Source organism: Pseudophryne corroboree, chromosome 2, assembly GCF_028390025.1.
Source record: "Pseudophryne corroboree isolate aPseCor3 chromosome 2, aPseCor3.hap2, whole genome shotgun sequence".
NCBI classification, from domain to species: Eukaryota; Metazoa; Chordata; class Amphibia; order Anura; family Myobatrachidae; genus Pseudophryne; species Pseudophryne corroboree.
The window spans coordinates 19,472,359-19,498,240 of NC_086445.1; the positions used below are offsets into that span (position 1 = coordinate 19,472,359).

The following is a 25,882-nucleotide window of genomic DNA, read 5'->3' on the forward strand; positions in this document are numbered from 1 at the left end:
GGAAAAAGGCTGCAGCAAACAGCCAATTCCCAGGCACAAAAGCCCTCTCCCGCCTCCGCAAAGTCCTCAGCATGACGCTGGGGCTTTACAAGCGGTCTCAGGCACGGTGGGGGCCCGTCTCAAGAAATTCGAGACGTCTCCCCCTCGCCGTTTCATAAAGTCTGCTTTACCGACGTCTCCCTCAGACAGGGAGACAGTATTGCAAGCCATTCACAGGCTGTATTCCCAGCAGGTGATTATCAAGGTACCCCTCCTGCAACAGGGAAAGGGGTACTATTCCACACTATTTGTGGTACCGAAGCCGGACGGCTCGGTGAGACCAATTTTAAATCTAAAAATCCTTGAACACTTACATACAAAGGTTCAAATTCAAGATGGAGTCACTCAGAGCAGTGATTGCAACCTGGACCAAGGGTACCTCAGGTTTGTGGTACAGAACTGTCACTATCAGTTTCAGACGCTGCCGTTTGGATTGTCCACGGCACCCCGGGTCTTTACCAAGGTAATGGCCGAAATGATGATACTCCTTCGAAAGAAGGGAGTTTTAGTTATCCCTTACTTGGACGATCTCCTGATAAGGGTAAGATCCAGGGAACAGTTGGAGGTCGGTGTAGCACTATCTCGGATACTGCTACAACAGCACGGTTGGATTCTCAATATTCCAAAATCGCAGCTGATCCCGACGACACGCCTTCTATTCCTAGGGATGATCCTGGACACAGTCCAGAAAAAGGTGTTTTCTCCCGGAGGAGAAAGCCAGGGAGTTATCCGAACTAGTCAGAAACCTCCTAAAACCAGGCCAAGTGTCAGTGCATCAATGCACAAGGGTCCTGGGAAAAATGGTGGCTTCCTACGAAGCAATTCCATTCGGCAGATTCCACGCAAGAACTTTCCAGTGGGACCTGCTGGACAAATGGTCCGTATCGCATCTTCAGATGCATCAGCGTATAACCCTGTCACCAAAGACAAGGGTGTCTCTCCTGTGGTGGTTGCAGAGTGCTCATCTTCTAGAGGGCCGCAGATTCGGCATTCAGGACTGGGTCCTGGTGACCACGGATGCCAGCCTGCGAGGCTGGGGAGCAGTCACACAGGGAAGAAATTTCCAGGGCTTGTGGTCAAGCCTGGAGACATCACTTCACATAAATATTTTGGAGCTAAGGGCCATTTACAATGCCCTAAGCCAAGCAAGACCTCTGCTTCAAGGTCAGCCGGTGCTGATCCAGTCGGACAACATCACGGCAGTCGCCCACGTAAACAGACAGGGCGGCACAAGAAGCAGGAGGGCAATGGCAGAAGCTGCAAGGATTTTTCGCTGGGCGGAAAATCATGTGATAGCACTGTCAGCAGTGTTCATTCCGGGAGTGGACAACTGGGAAGCAGACTTCCTCAGCAGGCACGACCTCCACCCGGGAGAGTGGGGACTTCACCCAGAAGTCTTCCACATGATTGTAAACCATTGGGAAAAACCAAAGGTGGACATGATGGCGTCCCGCCTAAACCAAAAATTGGACAGGTATTGCGCCAGGTCAAGGGACCCTCAGGCAATAGCTGTGGACGCTCTGGTAACACCGTGGGTGTACCAGTTAGTGTATGTGTTCCCTCCTCTTCCTCTCATACCAAAAGTACTGAGAATTATAAGACGGAGGGGAGTAAGAACTACACTCGTGGCTCCGGATTGGCCAAGAAGGACTTGGTACCCGGAACTTCAAGAGATGCTCACGGAGGACCCGTGGCCTCTACCTCTAAGAAGGGACCTGCTCCAGCAAGGACCCTGTCTATTCCAAGACTTACCGCGGCTGCGTTTGACGGCAGGGCGGTTGAACGCCGGATCCTGAAGGAAAAAGGCATTCCGGATGAAGTCATCCCTACCCTGGTCAAGCCAGGAAGGATGTAACCGCAAAGCATTATCACCGCATTTGGCGAAAATATGTTGCGTGGTGCGAGGCCAGTAAGGCCCCGATGGAGGAATTTCAACTAGGTCGATTCCTGCATTTCCTGTAAACAGGAGTGTCTATGGGCCTAAAATTGGGGTCCACTAAGGTTCAAATTTCGGCCCTGTCAATTTTCTTCCAGAAAGAACTAGCTTCACTACCTGAAGTTCAGACGTCTGTAAAAGGGGTACTGCATATACAGCCTCCTTTTGTGCCTCCAGTGGCACCTTGGGATCTCAATGTAGTTTTGGGGTTCCTAAAGTCACATTGGTTTGAACCACTTGAATCTGTGGAGTTAAAATATCTCACATGGAAAGTGGTCATGTTGTTGGCCCTGGCCTCGGCCAGGCACGTGTCAGAATTGGCGGCTTTATCCTGTAAAAGCCCTTATCTGATCTTCCATTCAGACAGGGCGGAATTGAGGACTCGTCCTCATTTTCTCCCTAAGGTGGTTTCAGTGTTTCATCTGAACCAACCTATTGTGGTGCCTGCGGCTACTAGTGACTTGGAGGACTCCAAGTTGTTGGACGTAGTCAGGGCCTTGAAAATATATGTTTCCAGGACGGCTGGAGTCAGGAAATCTGACTCGCTGTTTATCCTGTATGCACCCAACAAGCTGGGTGCTCCTGCTTCTAAGCAGACTATTGCTCGTTGGATTTGTAGTACAATTCAGCTTGCACATTCTGTGGCAGGCCTGCCACAGCCAAAATCTGTAAAAGCCCATTCCACAAGGAAGGTGGGCTCGTCTTGGGCGGCTGCCCGAGGGGTCTCGGCGTTACAACTTTGCCGAGCAGCTACTTGGTCAGGGGCAAACACGTTTGCTAAATTCTACAAATTTGATACCCTGGCTGAGGAGGACCTGGAGTTCTCTCATTCGGTGCTGCAGAGTCATCCGCACTCTCCCGCCCGTTTGGGAGCTTTGGTATAATCCCCATGGTCCTTACGGAGTTCCCAGCATCCACTAGGACGTCAGAGAAAATATGAATTTACTTACCGATAATTCTATTTCTCGTAGTCCGTAGTGGATGCTGGGCGCCCATCCCAAGTGCGGATTGTCTGCAATACTTGTACATAGTTATTGTTACAAAAATCGGGTTCTTGTTGTGAGCCATCTTTTCAGAGGCTCCTTCTGTTATCATGCTGTTAACTGGGTTCAGATCACAAGTTGTACGGTGTGATTGGTGTGGCTGGTATGAGTCTTACCCGGGATTTAAAATCCTTCCTTATTGTGTACGCTCGTCCGGGCACAGTATCCTAACTGAGGCTTGGAGGAGGGTCATAGGGGGAGGAGCCAGTGCACACCAGGTAGTCCTAAAGCTTTACTTTTGTGCCCAGTCTCCTGCGGAGCCGCTATTCCCCATGGTCCTTACGGAGTTCCCAGCATCCACTACGGACTACGAGAAATAGAATTATCGGTAAGTAAATTCATATTTATTTATTTTTTATTTATTTATTTTTAAACATTTATTTATTTTGAATGTCCATATATATATACATTAACTTCATTTCCACAAAAGTGGGACTGGGGGCTACTGGATGGCCTGGATAGTGGTAGGAATCCCCTTACCACTGCCGGCTGCGCTCACCGAGACGCACAACATCGCTCAGCTGTCCCGGCAAACTTTTCTTGTTAATTTGCATACATTGAACATTTCCTGTCACTGCAATAAGCAGTGCTCCATTAACTCTTATCCGTCACTGTGTAATGATAAATAGCCCCCTAACTCATGCTGTAAATATTTAGTATCACCTGAATGTATGTAGGAGGGAACGCGCCGGGTATTGGACGGTAGCAGAGATACTGGCTTGGGTGGTCATTCCGAGTTGATCGCTAGCTGCATTCGTTCGCTGCGCAGCGATGAGGAAAAAAATCGGCACTTCTGTGCATGCGTATGCGGCGCAATGCGCACGCACGTCGTACTATTACAACGAATAATATAGTTTCACACCAGGTCTAGCGAAGCTTTTCATTCGCACTGCTGGCTGCAGAGTGATTGACGTGAAGTGGGCGTTTCTGGGCGTCAACCGACCGTTTTCAGGGAGTGTTCAGAAAAACACAGGCGTGCCAGGAAAAACGCAGGCGTGGCTGGGCGAACGCAGGGCGGGTTTGTGACGTCAAAACAGGAACTGAACAGTCTGAAGTCATCGCAAGCGCTGAGTAGGTTTTGACCTACTCTAAAACTGCACAAAAAAACTTTGTAGCCGCTCTGCGATCCTTTCGTTCGCACTTCTGCTAATCTAAAATGCACTCCCAGTGGGCGGCGGCATAGCGTTTGCACAGCTGCTAAAACTGCTAGCTAAACCATTTTCTCCCTGCGTAAAAAGGCCTATTTACCCCTACATCACGCGGAAACTTCAATTTCCGCATGATTTTAGCACCTTGGGTTGCATGCAGGATATACTATTGCTAATCATTCTTAACAGTTACTTATATAGCGCCAGCATATTCCGTTACGCTGTACAATTGGGAACAAACAGTAATAAAAATGAGTCTGGATAATAATGGACAGAGAGGGAGGTAGGAGGACCCTGCTCGCTGGCTTACACTCTGTAGGGAATAGGAGTGGGATGCACAAGGATTAGTGCTACATACTGTATAATTCCCCAGTCATACTGCAGGGATTCTTGGTGGGCTGTATGGTCCAGTAACACACGGACGTTGTCCTGGGGTCAGAGACATTGTCCTGGGGTCAGTTGTCTTCCGCAGGTTACTTAGCTCAGACAGTGATCCTGAAGGTACAATATTGCACTTCGTACAGAGTGGGATCTTCGGATCTCATTTCAGTAGCATACGCTCGCTCATATGCGACCATATGGCGGCACGTGCGCAGCCAGTCACCCGGGTACAAACCTTGCAGCAGTGTGATCACTATACTATCCTCCCAGAGCTGCTCTCCTGCCAACACCTCCGCAATATGGGTCATAAAGGAACGTCTGTGGGCAGCACTGATAATAAATGCCCCCCTTAGGGCCTGATTCTGAGTGACACAGAGACACGGCTGCTTCTCTTCCCGCAGCAGCATCTGCGTTTTATGCTAATGCCACAGTCTCCAGGCATCTTTAGGCGCCACCATCGGTCGCACCATAGAAACTTGCGCAGTCCCTTAGCAGGTGCACTCTCTGTATCTGAGCATGGCATCCTGCGTGAGCTGATGGGTGTCTGTCTGCGACACGCCAGTGACACACCACGCCCGCTCCGGCTTCGCCACCCCCCTGTTACCTCCCAGATATGCCCGCTATAATCCACACTCCCTGCGCTCACATTTGTTCTGCGTCTCATTGTGGTAACGGGATACATGGGCAGTATTTACCAACTACATGAATGCCGGAATTGGGTGCGGTTACAGGGCGACTCTAATAATGGCGTTGGGTGCGGTTACAGGGCGACTCTAATAATGGCATTGGGTGCGGTTACAGGGCGAATCTAATAATGGCTTTGGGTGCGGTTAGAGAGCGACTCTAATAATGGCTTTGGGTGCGGTTACAGGGCGACTCTAATAATGGCTTTGGGTGCGATTAGAGAGCGACTCTAATAATAGCTTTGGGTGCGGTTAGAGGGCGACTCTAATAATGGCTTTGGGTGCGGTTAGAGGGCGACTCTAAAAATGGCATTGGGTGCGGTTACAGGGCGACTCTAAAAATGGCATTGGGTGCGGTTACAGGGCGACTCTAATAATGGCATTGGGTGCGGTTACAGGGCGACTCTAATAATGGCATTGGGGGCGGTTACAGGGCGACTCTAATAATGGCGTTGGGTGTGGTTACAGGGCGACTCTGATAATGGCTTTGGGTGCGGTTAGAGAGCGACTCTAATAATGGCTTTGGTGCGGTTAGAGGGCGACTCTAATAATGGCTTTGGGTGCGATTAGAGGGTGACTCTAATAATGGCTTTGGGTGCGGTTACAGGGCGACTCTAATAATGGCTTTGGGTGCGGTTACAGGGCGACTCTAATAATGGCTTTGGGTGCGATTAGAGGGCGACTCTAATAATGGCTTTGGGTGCGATTAGAGGGCGACTCTAATAATGGCTTTGGGTGCAGTTAGAGGGCGACTCTAATAATGGCATTGGGTGCGATTAGAGAGCGACTCTAATAATGGCTTTGGGTGCGGTTAGAGGGCGACTCTAATAATGGTATTGGGTGCGGTTACAGGGCGACTCTAATAATGGATTTGGGTGCGGTTACAGGGCGACTCTAATAATGGCATTGGGTGCGGTTACAGGGCGACTCTAATAATGGCATTGGGTGCGGTTACAGGGCGACTCTAATAATGGCGTTGGGTGTGGTTACAGGGCGACTCTAATAATGGCTTTGGGTGCGGTTACAGGGCGACTCTAATAATGGCTTTGGGTGCGGTTACAGGGCGACTCTAATAATGGCTTTGGGTGCGGTTAGAGTGCGACTCTAATAATGGCTTTGGGTGCGGTTAGAGGGCAACTCTAATAATGGCATTGGGTGCGGTTACAGGGCGACTCTAATAATGGATTTGGGTGCGGTTACAGGGCGACTCTAATAATGGCATTGGGTGCGGTTAGAGGGCGACTCTAATAATGGCATTGGGTGCGGTTACAGGGCGACTCTAATAATGGCATTGGGTGCGGTTACAGGGCGACACTGATAATGGCATTGGGTGCGGTTACAGGGCGACTCTAATAATGGCTTTGGGTGTGGTTACAGGGCGACTCTAATAATGCCATTGGGTGCGGTTACAGGGCGACTCTAATAATGGCGTTGGGTGTGGTTTCAGGGCGACTCTAATAATGGCTTTGGGTGCGGTTACAGGGCGACTCTAATAATGGCTTTGGGTGCGGTTACAGGGCGACTCTAATAATGGCTTTGGGTGCGATTAGAGAGCGACTCTAATAATGGCTTTGGGTGCGGTTAGAGTGCGACTCTAATAATGGGCTTTGGGTGCGGTTAGAGGGCGACTCTAATAATGGCATTGGGTGCGGTTACAGGGCGACTCTAATAATGGATTTGGGTGCGGTTACAGGGCGACTCTAATAATGGCATTGGGTGCGGTTAGAGGGCGACTCTAATAATGGCATTGTGTGCGGTTACAGGGCGACTCTTATAATGGCGTTGGGTGTGGTTACAGGGCGACTCTGATAATGGCTTTGGGTGCGGTTAGAGAGCAACTCTAATAATGGCTTTGGGTGCGGTTACAGGGCGATTCTAATAATGGCATTGGGTGCGGTTACAGGGCGACATTGATAATGGCATTGGGTGCGGTTAGAGAGCGACTCTAATAATGGCATTGGATGCGGTTAGAGAGCGACTCTAATAATGGCTTTGGGTGCGGTTACAGGGCGACTCTAATAATGGCATTGGGTGCGGTTACAGGGAACTGATAATGGCATTGGGTGCGGTTACAGGGCGACTCTGATAATGGCATTGGGTGCGGTAAGAGAGCGACTCTAATAATGGCATTGGGTGCGGTTACAGGGCGACTCTAATAATGGCTTTGGCTGCGGTTACAGGGCGACTCTAATAATGGCTTTGGGTGCGGTTACAGGGCGACTCTGATAATGGCGTTGGGTGCGGTTACAGGGCGACTCTAATAATGGCTTTGGGTGCTGTTACAGGGCGACTCTAATAATGGCATTGGGTGCGGTTACAGGGCGACTCTAATAATGGCATTGGGTGCGGTTACAGGGCGACTCTAATAATGGCATTGGGTGCGGTTACAGGGCGACTCTAATAATGGCGTTGGGTGCGGTTACAGGGTGACTCTAATAATGGCTTTGGGTGCGATTAGAGGGCGACTCTAATAATGGCGTTGGGTGCGGTTACAGGGCGACTCTAATAATGGCGTTGGGTGCGGTTACAGGGCGACTCTAATAATGGCATTGGGTGCGATTAGAGGGCGACTCTAATAGTGGCTTTGGGTGCGGTTACAGGGCGACTCTAATAATGGCTTTGGGTGCGGTTACAGGGCGACTCTAATAATGGCTTTGGGTGCGATTAGAGAGCGACTCTAATAATGGCTTTGGGTGCGGTTAGAGAGCGACTCTAATAATGGCTTTGGGTGCGGTTTGAGGGCGACTCTAATAATGGCATTGGGTGCGGTTACAGGTCGACTCTAATAATGGATTTGGGTGCGGTTACAGGGCGACTCTAATTATGGCATTGGGTGCGGTTACAGGGCGACTCTAATAATGGCGTTGGGTGTGGTTACAGGGCGAATCTGATAATGCCTTTGAGTGCGGTTAGAGAGCGACTCTAATAATGGCTTTGGGTGCGGTTAGAGGGCGACTCTAATAATGGCTTTGGGTGCGATTAGAGGGTGACTCTAATAATGGCTTTGGGTGCGGTTACAGGGCGACTCTAATAATGGCTTTGGGTGCGGTTACAGGGCGACTCTAATAATGGCTTTGGGTGCGGTTACAGGGCGACTCTAATAATGGCTTTGGGTGCGGTTAGAGGGCGACTCTAATAATGGCTTTGGGTGCGATTAGAGGGTGACTCTAATAATGGCTTTGGGTGCGGTTACAGGGCGACTCTAATAATGGCTTTGGGTGCGGTTACAGGGCGACTCTAATAATGGCTTTGGGTGCGATTAGAGGGCGACTCTAATAATGGCTTTGGGTGCGATTAGAGGGCGACTCTAATAATGGCTTTGGGTGCGGTTAGAGGGCGACTCTAATAATGGCATTGGGTGCGATTAGAGAGCGACTCTAATAATGGCTTTGGGTGCGGTTAGAGGGCGACTCTAATAATGGCTTTGGGTGCAGTTAGAGGGCGACTCTAATAATGGCATTGGGTGCGGTTACAGGGCGACTCTAATAATGGATTTGGGTGCGGTTACAGGGCGACTCTAATAATGGCATTGGGTGCGGTTACAATTACAGGGCGACTCTAATAATGGCATTGGGTGCGGTTACAGTGCGACTCTAATAATGGCGTTGGGTGTGGTTACAGGGCGACTCTAATAATGGCTTTGGGTGCGGTTACAGGGCGACTCTAATAATGGCTTTGGGTGCGGTTACAGGGCGACTCTAATAATGGCTTTGGGTGCGGTTACAGGGCGACTCTAATAATGGCTTTGGGTGCGATTAGAGAGCGACTCTAATAATGGCTTTGGGTGCGGTTAGAGGGCGACTCTAATAATGGCTTTGGGTGCGGTTAGAGGGCGACTCTAATAATGGCATTGGGTGCGGTTACATGGCGACTCTAATAATGGATTTGGGTGCGGTTACAGGGCGACTCTAATAATGGCATTGGGTGCGGTTACAGGGCGACTCTAATAATGGCATTGGGTGCGGTTACAGGGCGACTCTAATAATGGCGTTGGGTGCGATTAGAGGGCGACTCTAATAATGGCTTTGGGTGCGGTTACAGGGCGACTCTAATAATGGCTTTGGGTGCGATTAGAGAGCGACTCTAATAATGGCTTTGGGTGCGGTTAGAGAGCGACTCTAATAATGGCTTTGGGTGCGGTTTGAGGGCGACTCTAATAATGGCATTGGGTGCGGTTACAGGTCGACTCTAATAATGGATTTGGGTGCGGTTACAGGGCGACTCTAATAATGGCATTGGGTGCGGTTACAGGGCGACTCTAATTATGGCATTGGGTGCGGTTACAGGGCGACTCTAATAATGGCGTTGGGTGTGGTTACAGGGCGAATCTGATAATGGCTTTGAGTGCGGTTAGAGGGCGACTCTAATAATGGCTTTGGGTGCGGTTAGAGGGTGACTCTAATAATGGCTTTGGGTGCGGTTACAGGGCGACTCTAATAATGGCTTTGGGTGCGGTTACAGGGCGACTCTAATAATGGCTTTGGGTGCGGTTACAGGGCGACTAATAATGGCTTTGGGTGCGGTTAGAGGGCGACTCTAATAATGGCTTTGGGTGCGATTAGAGGGTGACTCTAATAATGGCTTTGGGTGCGGTTACAGGGCGACTCTAATAATGGCTTTGGGTGCGGTTACAGGGCGACTCTAATAATGGCTTTGGGTGCGATTAGAGGGCGACTCTAATAATGGCTTTGGGTGCGATTAGAGGGCGACTCTAATAATGGCTTTGGGTGCGGTTAGAGGGCGACTCTAAGAATGGCATTGGGTGCGATTAGAGAGCGACTCTAATAATGGCTTTGGGTGCGGTTAGAGGGCGACTCTAATAATGGCATTGGGTGCGGTTACAGGGCGACTCTAATAATGGATTTGGGTCCGGTTACAGGGCGACTCTAATAATGGCATTGGGTGCGGTTACAATTACAGGGCGACTCTAATAATGGCATTGGGTGCGGTTACAGTGCGACTCTAATAATGGCGTTGGGTGTGGTTACAGGGCGACTCTAATAATGGCTTTGGGTGCGGTTACAGGGCGACTCTAATAATGGCTTTGGGTGCGGTTACAGGGCGACTCTAATAATGGCTTTGAGTGCGATTAGAGAGCGACTCTAATAATGGCTTTGGGTGCGGTTAGAGGGCGACTCTAATAATGGCTTTGGGTGCGGTTAGAGGGCGACTCTAATAATGGCATTGGGTGCGGTTACAGGGCGACTCTAATAATGGATTTGGGTGCGGTTACAGGGCGACTCTAATAATGGCATTGGGTGCGGTTACAGGGCGACTCTAATAATGGCATTGGGTGCGGTTACAGGGCGACTCTAATAATGGCGTTGGGTGTGGTTACAGGGCGACTCTGATAATGGCTTTGGGTGCGGTTAGAGAGCGAGTCTAATAATGGCTTTGGGAGCGGTTAGAGGGCGACTAATAATGGCTTTGGGTGCGATTAGAGGGTGACTCTAATAATGGCTTTGGGTGCGGTTACAGGGCGACTCTAATAATGGCTTTGGGTGCGGTTACAGGGCGACTCTAATAATGGCTTTGGGTGCGATTAGAGGGCGACTCTAATAATGGCTTTGGGTGCGGTTAGAGGGCGACTCTAATAATGGCTTTGAGTGCGGTTAGAGGGCGACTCTAATAATGGCATTGGGTGCGGTTACAGGGCGACTCTAATAATGGATTTGGGTGCGGTTACAGGGCGACTCTAATAATGGCATTGGGTGCGGTTACAGGGCGACTCTAATAATGGCTTTGGGTGCGATTAGAGGGCGACTCAAATAATGGCTTTGGGTGCGATTAGAGGGCGACTCTAATAATGGCTTTGGGTGCGGTTAGAGGGCGACTCTAATAATGGCATTGGGTGCGATTAGAGAGCGACTCTAATAATGGCTTTGGGTGCGGTTACAGGGCGACTCTAATAATGGCTTTGGGTGCGATTAGAGGGCGACTCTAATAATGGCTTTGGGTGCGATTAGAGGGCGACTCTAATAATGGCTTTGGGTGCGGTTAGAGGGCCACTCTAATAATGGCTTTGGGTGCGATTAGAGGGCGACTCTAATAATGGCTTTGGGTGCGGTTACAGGGCGACTCTAACAATGGCTTTGGGTGCGATTAGAGGGCGACTCTAATAATGGCTTTAGGTGCGGTTACAGGGCGACTCTAATAATGGCTTTGGGTGCGATTAGAGGGTGACTCTAATAATGGCTTTGGGTGCGGTTACAGGGCGACTCTAATAATGGCTTTGGGTGCGGTTACAGGGCGACTCTAATAATGGCTTTGGGTGCGATTAGAGGGCGACTCTAATAATTGCTTTGGGTGCGGTTAGAGGGCGACTCTAATAATGGCATTGGGTGCGGTTACAGGGCGACTCTAATAATGGATTTGGGTGCGGTTACAGGGCGACTCTAATAATGGCATTGGGTGCGGTTACAGGGCGACTCTAATAATGGCATTGGGTGCGGTTACAGGGCGACTCTAATAATGGTGTTGGGTGTGGACAGGGCGACTCTGATAATGGCTTTGGGTGCGGTTAGAAAGCGACTCTAATAATGGCATTGGGTGCGGTTACAGGGCGACTCTAATAATTGATTTGGGTGCGGTTACAGGGCGACTCTAATAATGGCATTGGGTGCGGTTACAGGGCGACTCTAATAATGGCATTGGGTGCGGTTACAGGGCGACTCTAATAATGGTGTTGGGTGTGGACAGGGCGACTCTGATAATGGCTTTGGGTGCGGTTAGAAAGCGACTCTAATAATGGCTTTGGGTGCGGTTACAGGGCGACTAATAATGACTTTGGGTGCGATTAAAGGGTGACTCTAATAATGGCTTTGGGTGCGGTTACAGGGTGACTCTAATAATGGCTTTGGGTGCGATTAGAGGGCGACTCTAATAATGTCATTGGGTGAGGTTACAGGGCGACTCTAATAATGGCATTGGGTGCGGTTAGAGAGCGACTCTAATAATGGCATTGGGTGCGGTTACAGGGCGACTCTAATAATGGCTTTGGGTGCGGTTACAGGGCGACTCTAATAATGGCTTTGGGTGCGATTAGAGGGCGACTCTAATAATGGCGTTGGGTGCGATTAGAGGGCGACTCTAATAATGTCATTGGGTGAGGTTACAGGTCGACTCTAATAATGGCATTGGGTGCGGTTAGAGAGCGACTCTAATAATGGCATTGGGTGCGGTTAGAGAGCGACTCTAATAATGGCGTTGGGTGCGGTTACAGGGCCTGATTTGTGTTTGTAAGTAAAGCAGGAACAGCAAGTAACTTTGTATTTGGAGCAAACCATGCTGCCATGCCAGGGGAGCTTTTGCATGGCAGTACGGATGGTGTAGTGGTTAGCATTACTGTCTCACAGCAATGAGGTCTTGGGTTCGATTCCCACCATGGCCCTAACTGTGTGGAGTTTGTATATTCTCCCCGTACTTGCGTGGGTTTCCTCCCACAATCCCAAAATATAATGGTAGGTTAATTGGCTCCCAACACAAAATGGGCAAATATTCTCTGTACAGCACTGCGGAATATGTGTGCGCTATATAAATAACTGGTAATAAATAAATAAATGTAGCCCACACATGTTCGATAGCTTCTTACACTGCAATTTAGATTTCAGTTTGAACACACCCCGCTCAAATCTAACGCTATCTGCACATGTTACATCCAGGGCCGGTTCTTGCCCTTGTGGCGCCCCGGGCAAAACATTAGGGGCTTAATACGGGGGTGTGGTCAGTTACACCCCCATTTGTAGCGCCGCTGAAAGAAAAGAAAAAAAAAGAAAAAGTATAGTTACATCCCTGCTCCTGATTCCAGACCTCCGCCGGCGGCACTCCTCTCCTCGGATGCATAGACACAAGAGGTCAATTATGACCCCTAGCGTCTGTGCCACAATGCTGTGCGCGATGACGTCATCGCGCACCACACAGCCAAGGTCCTCTCCACGAAGGGAAACTAGATGCGTAGCGTCTGTTTCTCTTCACAGCAGGGGGGCACAGTGGCGGATCTTGCCATGGTGCGGCACCCTTCGGATGGCGCCGGTACCCTCCGGAAGGCGGCGCCCCGGGCAAAATTCCTGCTTGCCCGTGGCAAGATCCGCTATTGGTTACATCCCCCCCTCCTTCCGCAGTACAGCATTATTTGCCCAGTTGCGTGCTTCATTGCTTTACTTACAGACATGAATCAGTCCTAGAGTATGATTCTAATTCTAAAATGTTGGAGACAGAACAGATTTTGCAACAGTACAGTTGTCTCTGCAGTACTTTCTTTCTGAGGCTGCCCCACAGCAATGCATTAGTAACTACAATAGCAAGTAATATGTGCGAATGGGAAATGGCGTCCGTGCGTTGCCTGTTCCAGTTATCCCAGTTCCCTAACAAGGAAATCCCTTGGAAATAGCGAGTAACTCCCAACATTGGGAAATCTGTCAGTGTGACGGAGGCGCATATCAGCGCCTAAAGCACAGAAAATGCAATTTTTGGGATGAGACCACAATTATGTGATAGCGGCACCACTCCCCCGCACCTCCCTATTGTGCGGCAGCCGTACTCTGTGTGGAGTTTGTATGTTCTCTCCTGGTTGTGCATGGGTAGGTTAATCGGCTGCTACAAAGAATGAACCCTTGTGCCCAAGTGGTAGGGAATATAGAGTGCAAGCTCTTCTGCAGGGACTGATTTTTGGGTAAGTGGTTACAGTGGTTTGTGTATCTGTATATTGGCTCCAGTTCTGTGTAGAATGTCCTGTATTATTAGTATAGCCTGTACCTGTGGTTGGAGGGCGTATGAACATGGTGGGAACCCGCAACACTGCCGCGTCACCCGCTGTCTGCACACCCCATAATTAGCCAGTCACTAGCAGTTAAGTTTCTGCCGTCCATGTAAATAATTGTCGTCTGTTTTGTTTTTCACCCCGTCTAGAATCCCCTGCGCTATAATCTGCCCTGTGGAGGCCATGAGGACCCTTCTGTCTCTCGGGGTCATGCTGGGCCTGGCAGGCGTTCTGCAGCCCGCGTATGCCTCCCCCTTTATTCTCACCCAGCTGAGCACCCGCAAGAGCAGCTGCAAGCCTATCCCCAGCAGCATGACCCTGTGCCACGCCGTGGGCTACGGTGAAATGCGTCTGCCAAACTTGTTGGGCCACGACACCATGAAAGAGGTTCTACAGCAGGCCGGATCCTGGGTCCCGCTCCTCACTAAGCAGTGCCACGCGGACACCAAGAAATTCCTCTGCTCGCTGTTTGCCCCTGTGTGCCTGAGCGATCTGGAGGAAGCCATACACCCTTGCAGGTCCCTCTGCGAGGCGGTCCGAGATGGCTGCACCCCCGTCATGGCTGCGTTTGGCTTTCCTTGGCCGGAGATGTTCAACTGCTCCCAGTTTCCAGAAGGGAATGAGCTGTGTGTGCCCCCTGCTGGCCAGGAGGAGAAGCCGCAAGTGGTGAAAGAAGGTAAGTGACCCGTACAGGCCCCGCAGGATGGGCAGTGTGTGAGAGCAGAACAGTGTCAGACTGGGGCACGAAGGGCCCACCAGGGGAATGCAGTGATAGGGGCCCAAACTTAGGGGTGTGGCCAGCCTAAAAAGGGGGTGTGGCCAGCCTCCACAGAGGCTTGAAATACACAATTGTTTAGTGCAGTGTAATGCAACATATCTACCATGTATAATACAAGTGCACAGTCTGGAACCTGATCCCTAGAGGAAGGAGTGGACCCTAAGGGCAGTGGGGCCTACCGGTGGTTTCCCTAGTAACCCTGTGGGCCAGTCCGACCCTGGGGCAGAACATCTCTAGGCGACTGGTCTGAAGGCGCATGACAATTCGAGTTAAGTTATAAATCTTTAAATTCTAAGGGCAGGGGAGGAGTATGTAGAGTTGATCCAGAAGGACCATAACTTCTCGTGTTTAGAAAGGGCATTATTTTTCATATAAATGTACCGATCCTTCAATACTGTGTCATTCACAAGGGCTTTAAATGCAGACATCTTAGGGGAGTGTGAGGCCATCCATGTCCGCGCAATGCACACCTTGGCGAGGGCGCAAATACTGCGAGCATACAAGTCCTCCCACCTAGTCCCAGAGTCCGTTTCTCCTACTCCCAGAATACAAAACCCTGGAGTCAACATGCCTCTCGGTATCCCCGTGTGTTCCAGAATCGACCCGACCCCAGCCCAGAACGCCTGCAAGGGTGGACACTCCCACACCAGGTGCCAGAATGATCCGCCAGCGGTCCCACACTAAGGACAGGCGGCGACGCCACCGGCCCCAAATCTGGCCAGCCTGTCCGGAGTCATATATGATCTATGCAACATAAAGAGTTGGATTTGTTGGAACCGTAGTGATTTGGTGACTTGGCTCGAGTTCCCCAGCACCACCTCCCAGTCCTCCACATCCATGGGGCCCACGTCACGCTCCCAGCGCTCCCGAAGGTTCGAGAGCGGGTCAGCGTGAATAGTTTTTATAAGGTACGAGTAAGTGAAGGAAATCACTTTGACCCGACCCAATGCGCATAGAAAGGCCTTTATGGGGAAAGGGAGAAGCACTGGGGGGGAATCCCCGAATTGTGATTGTAAAGCGTGCCTGAGCTGTAAAAATCTGTAGAAGTAAGAGTTTGGGAGACCAAACTCTTCCTTTAGTTGCTGAAAGGACTTCATTGAACCATTGTTGTACAACTGGAATATGGAAGTTACTGAGAACGGGGGCCATACCCCCCCCCCTCCTCCAGAGACCCCAGTTCATGGAGTGATGCGGAGTGCCAAAGGGGAATATCCGGGTCCATACTATCATATCCAAGCATACGTATCAAAGCCATCCAGATCTTCATGGCCTGAAAAACAATAGGAGGGGACAGCCGAGAGGCGCTTCCCCCCACTAGAATGTGCACGGGAGAATGGTCCGGGTAGTAACATCGGAGAAACGCCCAGCATAGACCAGCCCCCTCTCCTCCCCGTAACCAGATACCGATGTGTGCCAGCTGGGCCGCATAGTAGTATAATTGGAAGTGAGGCAAGGCCAAGCCGCCATCAACTTTTTGTCTAGTGAGGGTATTTAATTTTATTTTAGGCCTTTTATTGGCCCATATCAGAGATGATAGTATACTGTTTCATTTCTTAAAAAGGCCGGGAATATGTATACAGGGGATTGCGAAAGAACATACAGTAGTTTGGGCAAAGCTATCATCTTAATAAGGCCAACCCTACCTGTCATTGTCAGCGGGAGTTTACACCAAGCCCTCGACTTGCGTATAATCAGCTGTACAAGTGGGTCAAGGTTCAAGGGTATAAAATCCGAGGGGTCATTAGTAACCTGGATCCCAAGATATTTAAACTGGCCTGTCCAGCTCAGCGGTAGGGAAATCTTTGGGACCCGGGGAGGAGAGCCCAGAATGGGCATTAGAAAAGATTTGGACCAGTTGATGCGGAGACCAGAGAAGCTGCTAAAGGTCTCTATGACCTGCAACACTACAGGCATATCCACACTGTAGTCGTGTAAAAAGAGTAATAGGTCGTCTGCATAAAGGGCTATTTTGTCAGTACATGGGCCCGTGTTGACTCCCCCAATGTCCGGGTGCGATCTGACCAAACAGGCCAAGGGTTCGATGGCTATGGCAAATAAGGCTGGGGAGAGGGGGCATCCCTGTCTGGTGCCCCGAGTCAGAGTAAAGGAGGAAGAGACATAGCCATTTACCAAGATCCTAGCGGGTGGGCTTTGATATAGCAATTTGATCCATCGTATAAAATTAGGGCCGAAGCCCATACATGTCATGACCCCCCACAGATATGGCCATTCAACACTGTCGAATGCCTTAGCTGCATCTAAGGAAACCACAACCGCGTCCGAGGGGAAGTCATGGGGAGCCTGCAAAATAGTGTATAGCCTGCGCAAATTAATGGACGTGGATTTCCCCGGCATGAAGCCAGATTGATCCTGGTGTATTATAGATGTAATGACCGAGTTGAGCCGGACCGCAAGGATTTTTGCCAGGATCTTGGCATCGGTAGGAATAAGGGAGATCGGCCTATAGGACTCCACTAGTTTGGGGTCCTTACCGGGCTTTGGCAGTACTACAATTACAGCCTCGGACATTGAGGGAGGAAGTTGATTAGTGGCAAATATGTCTGTATACATCTCATGCAGCTTGGGACCAAAGAACTGTATGTATTGTTTATACAGCTCGGTGGGGATGCCATCGCTTCCCGGAGACTTGCCACTGGGAGACATACCCACCGCTGCGGTCACCTCCTCCAAAGTTAAGGGCGCATCTAGAATATCCCTGGCCTCGGGGGAAAGCTTGGAAAGGGGTATATTGGACAGGTACAGGTCTAGGTCCTCCATGGAGCACGTTGACTGAGAGCCATAGACCTCTTTAAAGTATGAAAAAAACATCTGCGCAATGTCGGGGGTATTATCTACTATGGAGCCATCAGGGTCAGACATCTGCACTATCGTGGACCCAGGACGGTCATAGTGTACCAAATGGGCCAATAAGCTACCTGGCCTGTCCGCCTGCATATATATATTGGTGGCCCTGAACAAAAGGGAGCGCGCATTTCTATCTGAGAGGTGAGCCAGCCAGGCCTCCCGAGCTAGTATCCAACTTGCCTTTAGCGCAGAGGTTCCCTGAGCCAAGTAGCGGGTCTCTAGATCCCTATATTCAGATTCAAGCCGTCTCTCCGTCGCTCTGTACTCTATCTTGCGGGCAGCTATTTTGCCAATCAGCGTACCACGTAAATAAGCTTTGAATGCATCCCATATAACTGGTGTCGGGGCCGAGCCCACATTATCCGCAAAGAAACCCTCCCACCTAGGCAGCAAATCCGGGCACTCTGCCAGCTGAACCAGCCAGGATGGGTGTAACTTCCAAAAAGACTGTCCCCTCCGGCACTCCACATCGAGGGACAGTAGCAGGGGCGAATGGTCGGACACCCCCCTTGCCTCATAATGAACATCCGTTATACTAGGTAGGAGCTTGGGCGAGACCAGGGCCAGGCCGATTCTGGAGAAGGAGCCATGTGTACCGGTGAAACATGAGTACTGCCTAAGCGTAGGGTAGCGAGCCCTCCAGACATCCACCCACTGCATGCTATCTATAAAGTCCGCAAACTTAGATTGAGATATAGATTGGCCACCCCCCGCCCCCGAATCCCGAGAAGACCCCCATCTATCCAGAGAGGCATCCAGCACGTTGTTAAAATCCCCTGCACAAATAACAGGAGTATGTGGAGAGGAAGCAATAAATGAGGCCGCCTTCTGCAGGACATCATACGAGAATGGGGGAGGAACATGAACAGACAAAATAAAGAAATTACGGGAGTTCAGCTTACATTCCAGGAACACAAACCTACCGTATGGATCCGTGTTTACCGTAATTAATTCAAACTGTACAGTTCTCTTTATCATGACCGACACCCCCCTGGAAGAGGAGGAGTGAGAGGAATGATACGCCCAGCCTACCCAAGGCCTGCGGAGCGACAATAGTCTATTTCCCTCCAGATGAGTTTCACTCAGACAGATAATGTCCGGGCGATATATCTTAATCATTTGGAATACTAAGGATCGCTTTACTTTATTATTAATGCCCCGGACATTCCATGCCAGAATCTTTAAGGCAGACATGTCATCCTTTGTACTATCTGGGACACAGCGTGCAGAGACCCTACAAGGTGAGAAGGGAGCCCCCCCATCACCATTATCCAAGTTCCTATCTGCCCGTACATGGTACCATCCCTGGAACCATATCGCCCGCAGGCCCCGGGCCCCGAGCCAAACCCCTCTAAATAGCACAACATCACCTCGCAGTTTGATAAATGGTCACATAAAAAAACAAAAAACTGAAAAAAAAAGAAATAGGAAAACAACAGAAAAACAAACATCATCCCAACAACATCCCCCCTCCCCGAACTGTGGCATACACATATCCCTAACAGAGCTCTAACCTTGGTGATCCGAAAGCCTACGGAAGTGCTATACGTATCATACAAATTAAAAAAAAAAAACCCAATGCAAAACCCAATGCGTAAAAGTCACTACCCAACAAAGTCCAGAACAACTAGTACAGAAGGAAGCTTCCCGGACTTATACTTGCATATTATAGGCCCATATAAAACGGACACTGGATGTCAGTCCGGAGCCATCTGGCGGGCCCCCGGAGCGTATCTGTCCAGCCAGGCCGCCGCCTCCCTCGGAGAACTGAAGAACTTAGTTTCCCCGTCCGCCACCACACGCAGCCTGGAGGGAAACAGCATCGAATAGGGAAGACGCCGCTTGATGGGCAGAAACTGGGCCTGATCCTTCTGGACATCTGCTGCAAAATCTGGAAATGCCGACACCCGAACACCATTTCGAAGCAGGGGGCCCTTCACGCGGCCCAGGTGCAGGACGGAGTCCCGGTCTTTATAGTGCAGAAACTTGGCTATAAATGTTTGCGGAGGTGCGCCCGGAGGCAGAGGCCGGAAAGGCACTCGGTGCGCCCGCTCCACCGCAAATTGAGGCGTAAAGGATTCAGCGCCATACGCCTCTTTTAGCCAGGACTCCAGGAAATCCTCGGGATGTGCCCCCTCCTCCTTTACAGGCAGGCCCACGAATCTCACGTTGTTTCTGCGAAGGCGTCCCTCCATATACAGGAGTTTAGTTTGCATAGCCGAAACTTGCTGGGAGACAGCCGACACAGACCCGCTGCAAGGGGCCAGTGAGGTCCTCTAGGTTGGAGACCAGCGTCTCAGTTTCGCCCACTCTCTCTCGGACGCGCTGGACATCCTGGCGTAACAGTGATAAATCGCACTGCACTTTCTCCATTTTGTCCGACAGGCGTTGTTCGCTGGCCGCTATGGCCTCCAAGACTTGTTGAATGGAAGGAGCAGACGGCTGCATGTCCGCACCCGTATCGGCCCCAGCCGGGGGAACGGATCGGGTAGATGGGGAGGTTTTAGGAGAGGAATGCGTCGGCTGGGTGGGAGGCTGACGAGCGAACTTCTCCAATTTAGCCGCCGCCGTGCTTTGACCACCCCTCACCATAATATCAATGTTCAAGCAGCACTCAAAGCCCAGGTATTCAGTGTCAGGAGGTGCAGCAAAGGACAGTAATTGCAGTGTCAGCAATGCACCAGGGCCCCAGGCGTCTTGTAGTGAAACAGAAGGGGGGATGAGGGCCAGGGGGACCCAAGAGGAGGTGTTATAATATAATATAAGCTGGGCAATAAAAGAGAAACATGGCAGCATGTCCTGGGTCACTTTATCCAGCCCTGCAGCTCCTGTAAAGTCCCAGCACAGTGCAGTGCAGAAGGGTTAATGCAGAGAGGAACTTCCAAAATGGCCGCCGGGCCCACTGCCTCACCTCCCTCACTCAGGCCCACGGATCTCGGGCTCCAGGGGACAGGAGCAGCCAGGTATGGGATCCAGGTGGTGTAAGGGGAAGGCGCTGCTCACCCCACGCCGCCGGCAGCGGCAATCTTCACCGCAGGTCCGCGCGCGCCCGCGGCAGCGCGGCAGTGTCCCGCAAATCGAGGCCGGGGATGTGCCGGCGGCCTAGGCCCGAGAACCGGGCGGCAGCCGGCGCCGGCCGGAGACGCGGGCAGAAGTATCACAGCAATGCCCGCCGCCTCCCCAGAGAGACTGTGATAGTTTGGAGCCGGAAAGCAGGTTTAGGGAAGCCAAAGGAGGTAATCAGGATTAATAATCCGGGGAGCTCCTGTATCCTGCTTCCTACCCGCTTGCCGCCGTGGCCACGCCCCCCCCCCCCCATTGCTTTATTTCTTAACATTATTTTTACTAAAAAAAAAAAAAATTTGAAAAGGGGTATTTTCTGTTTTGTTTTCACGCCCGTTTTACATTTTTTTTAGTATCACTGAAATGTATTAAAGAGATTTTGGAGCAGTTTTCGTGAAAAACTGCTCCAGACCCTTTAATTGTCTTTTTTTTTTAAATCGCTTTCCCCATACTTATATAATGATGTGGCCGAATTTACTGAAAAAAAATAAATGTGAAAAAATATCGCAGTGTGCCCTGTGATAATTCCGCCAGCCGAGGCAGCGCTGCAAGATCCCTACTTTGGCGCAGCTTTCTCTGCCGCTTGATCATTTGTAAAAATAAATCAAAAGTTTAGAAAACCCCAAAACCGTACTTACCAGTCCAGGAGCCAGTGATCGGCGCTCCGCTGCGGGCTGCCGGGTGCTCCATGTGCTTCGCTGTGGTCGCTGCTGCAGTAAAGTGACGCTGCAAAATGGCAGCTCACTTTACAGCATCAGGGGTCACAGCAGTGCACAGGATCCGGCGCCCGGCAGCCCAGCTGGAGCAGTGATCACTGGTACCCCAGACTGATAAGTAGATTTACCGTGGGGTGGACGACCTGGTGGGGTAGTCATTTATAAGAGGGTACGCCATTTATAAGAGGGTAAGCCATTTATAAGAGGGTAAGAGGGTATGCCATTTATAAGAGGGTAAGAGGGTAAGCCATATATAAGAGGGTTAGCCATTTATAAGAGGGTAAGCCATATATAAGAGGGTAAGCCATATATAGAGGGTAAGCCATATATAAGAGGGTTAGCCATTTATAAGAGGGTAAGAGGGTAAGCCATATATAATAGGGTTAGCCATTTATAAGAGGGTAAGAGGGTAAGCCATATATAATAGGGTAAGCCATATATAGAGGGTAAGCCATATATAAGAGGGTAAGCCATATATAAGAGGGTTAGCCATTTATAAGAGGGTAAGCCATATATAAGAGGGTAAGCCATTTATAAGAGGGTAAGCCATATATAAGAGGGTAAGCCATATATAAGAGGGTACGCCATATATAAGAGGGTAAGCCATTTATAAGAGGGTAAGCCATATATAAGAGGGTAAGAGGGTAAGCCATATATAAGAGGGTAAGCCATTTATAAGAGGGTACGCCATTTATAAGAGGGTAAGCCATTTATAAGAGGGTAAGCCATATATAAGAGGGTAAGCCATATATAAGAGGGTACGCCATATATAAGAGGGTAAGCCATATATAAGAGGGTACGCCATATATAAGAGGGTACGCCATATATAAGAGGGTACGCCATATATAAGAGGGTAAGCCATATATAAGAGGGTAAGCCATATATAAGAGGGTAAGCCATTTATAAGAGGGTAAGAGGGTAAGCCATTTATAAGAGGGTAAGCCATTTATAAGAGGGTAAGCCATTTATAAGAGGGTAAGCCATATATAAGAGGGTTAGCCATTTATAAGAGGGTAAGAGGGTAAGCCATATATAAGAGGGTAAGCCATATATAAGAGGGTACGCCATTTATAAGAGGGTACGCCATTTATAAGAGGGTAAGCCATTGATTGCCATCATTTTTGCAGAACCAGGCCAGTGTCACTGAGGTGGCAGTGTATCACTTATCTACCCCCAACTATATATATTTGAGTCAATAAGATATTTTTTTAAATACGTGAATATTAAACCAATTGTTCCTATCTTATTCTCAGAGCTCCCGTGTGCCGCCTGCCATAGTGGCGGCGACACGGAAAAGGAATTCCTGCAGGACTTCTGCTACCGGGATTTTGGTAAGTCATTTTATAAAAATGTCAAGTGACCGTGAGATGCCATTTACCAGCTGTTCTATATATATGCTAAGAGTAACCATATTCCAGACTTACTGTATACATGTTATTATATTATTTATATTCATAATAAAGGAGTGTTGAAAACTCTATAGATGACATTCAAAAGAATGGAAAAAGAAATCCACTTTGATGTTATCAAAAGGCTGGTTCAATAAAATACTCACTTGCCTGTATAAGAAACCGCTATATTCTCCGCCTTAGGCAGCATGCAACAATAGTCTGCCAGTGCATGACCGCTTCCTGTGACATCACTTCCTGTCTGTGGACAGGCCAGTGCATGGAGCACCGACAAAGATCAACATACTTGGGGTGGTAATTAGCCCCTCCGCTACGTCCTCATTGGCTGGCAATGGAAAAGAGGGAGTATATTTGAATTATTTATATTGAACATTCCCCCTATGCTATAAAGGAGTACTGAAATGGAAAACCCCATTTTTAAAATTCCACCCCCTTCCTCACTTGTGCCACATATGGTAAGCAATGGAGGGCACAATGCCCAAGCGAAAGGCCATCTAGGTGCTTAGAATCGATCCATTGTCCTTATGCCTGGATTCAGCCAGACATAAGGCCAATGGATGGACAGATACGTCCGACTATGAATCATGACCTTTTATGCGGAATAGTCTCCACTCACCACTGTCTTCTGTTTAACTGTTGTCTCTTCTTACTTCCCAGCTCTGAAAATAAACATCCGGTCCGTCTCCACCATGGATGGGGACGTCATGGTGATCCCAGAAGTTAAAAGCAGGACAGTATATAAGGCTAAAGGATGGATGGAAGAGGAGCTGAAGAAGACCGTTCTCTGGCTGACAGACGGTGACAGTTGCATCTGCCTGGACCTCCAGGAACCGGGGGCCACAGTGCTGGTGTTGGGTCACCGAGCGGATGACCGGCTGGTGATCTCATGGGTCAGGAAATGGCAGAAAAGCGAGAAGGAAATGAAAAAGTTCTCCAGGACTGTACGGAAGTTCCAGTGCTAGAGGAGACGTTTGTCCTGGAGCAAAGCGGACATCTTGGTGAAACCAAGGTCCTTCTCCGTCCTGCTCAACGGTCCCCATCAGAGGCTGCTAAATGAGGAGCCTAAAACTATAGCGTATTATAAACAAGGCTTCCAAGGCTCAGCATTACTGCCATACCCTCTACATCAGACGGAGGGTCAGACTCATCACCACTATTGGTACATTGAAAGTGGTTCCATATATGGCGGAGAATGTCCCATGGGTCCTAGAGCAAAGATAAATAACCATTTTATATGTCTTTTCTGTTTTCCCTCCTACAAGAAGATAGAGGATTTGGGTTGGGATTTATCTTCGTCCTGTAGAGTTTCCTCGCTGGTGGAAAGAGGACATGGGTCTACATACTGTGCCTACGCTCCGCGTTCACTGACATCCGGACGAAACGTCCCGTTTCCAATACAGACAAACTTCTCCAATGGTTTTTATATTTGTAAATCAAAGGACCTGCTCTGCCAGTTCCGGCAACCTCATTGTAAACGGCGCCTGTAACCCACACAAGACAGATGTGGGGGTGGGGGGTAAATTTTAAAGGCTTCTGTCACAATTACAGTATCCAAGATGCTATTTTGGGTTTTCATTTTCGATGCATGTAAAAGATACATATGTGCAAGAGTTCCTTACGGTTCTGGATAAAACACTCTATCCAGAAAAAAACTATTACAAGATGGGTTGAAAAACAACAGGCCACTTCAATGTTCTGAATCCTGGTTGGGTGAATAGAACAATGACTTGCTGGATCCGAGTTAGAAGGACATTCATCAGAGAACTGAAGATATAACAAAGGATGATTTGCAGAGGTTACATTACGCTCCCAATTGCAATACTTTAATATTTACTTCTAGACATGAAAAGAGTTTTGAGTTCTCCAAAAATAACAAAAACGCTGAAATTGCTCCTGCCAGCTGCTGCCGTCCTCCCTCGCTCATCCCCTCCCACTGTGGGAGGAGCCAGCGGGCACCACGCCTGCGTAACGCATCTTTTATGTTCAGTTTAGCATTCTCCGTGCTGTATAAGTGGGGATCTCAGTGCTGTATATTTGGTGTCGGAATTGCTGGTTGTTTTATTGTCATTTGTCTGGAAATCAGCGTGACGGAGAATGGAAGATGTGTCTGTAATCTTATGTACTAACAGCAATTATTTGCAATTTATTTACTATTGTCTGGAAAAACATAACACACGCAGCACTGACGGTGGGATGTCTACAGGAGCCGGGGGTAATGCAGCGATCCGGGGTGGGTCATCGGTATTGTGCGCCACCGATAAAACAATGTACAGAGGAAATATGTAGGAGAGAAATGTATATAAAGTCTTCTTATAGTTCCAGAAATAGTCCCAGAGTGCGTTATTTTCACAGTATTTACATCCCATAACACCCCCGTCACTACATCACACTAATTACACCATTACCCATCTGACACAGGTACCTGAGCTATATACACATCCTGTTACCCTCAGTATCCCCGTCCCATAACACCCCCGTCACTATCACACTAATTACACCATTACCCATCTGACACAGGTACCTGAGCTATATACACATCCTGTTACCCTCAGTATCCCCGTCCCATAACACCCCCGTCACTACATCACACTAATTACACCATTACCCATCTGACACAGGTTACTGAGCTATATACACACCCTGTTACCCTCAGTATCCCCGTCCCATAACTCCCCCGTCACTACATCACACTAATTGCACCATTACCCATCTGACACAGGTACCTGAGCTATATACACACCCTGTTACCCTCAGTATCCCCGTCCCATAACTCCCCCGTCACTACATCACACTAATTACACCATTACCCATCTGACACAGGCACCTGAGCTATATACACATCCTGTTACCCTCAGTATCTCCGTCCCATAACACCCCCGTCACTACATCACACTAATTACACCATTACCCATCTGACACAGGTACCTGAGCTATATACACACCCTGTTACCCTCAGTATCTCCGTCCCATAACACCCCCGTCACTACATCACACTAATTACACCATTACCCATCTGACACAGGTACCTGAGCTATATACACACCCTGTTACCCTCATTATCCC

At 49.4% G+C, this 25,882-nt stretch overlaps 1 protein-coding gene across 2 annotated transcripts in view; it reads left to right on the forward strand.

Annotated features, from left to right (window-relative positions):
- LOC134993665 (secreted frizzled-related protein 2-like) overlaps positions 1–25,144 on the forward strand; it is a 94,985-nt gene extending 69,841 nt beyond the window's left edge. For both annotated transcript variants that reach the window (XM_063950894.1, XM_063950895.1), the window contains exons 3-5: positions 14,138–14,664; positions 22,664–22,741; positions 23,477–25,144. In XM_063950894.1, coding sequence (XP_063806964.1) covers positions 14,138–14,664; positions 22,664–22,741; positions 23,477–23,781 — 910 coding nt within the window. In that variant the 3' untranslated portion in view covers positions 23,782–25,144. The remainder of the gene's footprint in view (positions 1–14,137; positions 14,665–22,663; positions 22,742–23,476) is intronic.
- The last annotated feature ends 738 nt before the right edge of the window (positions 25,145–25,882 follow it).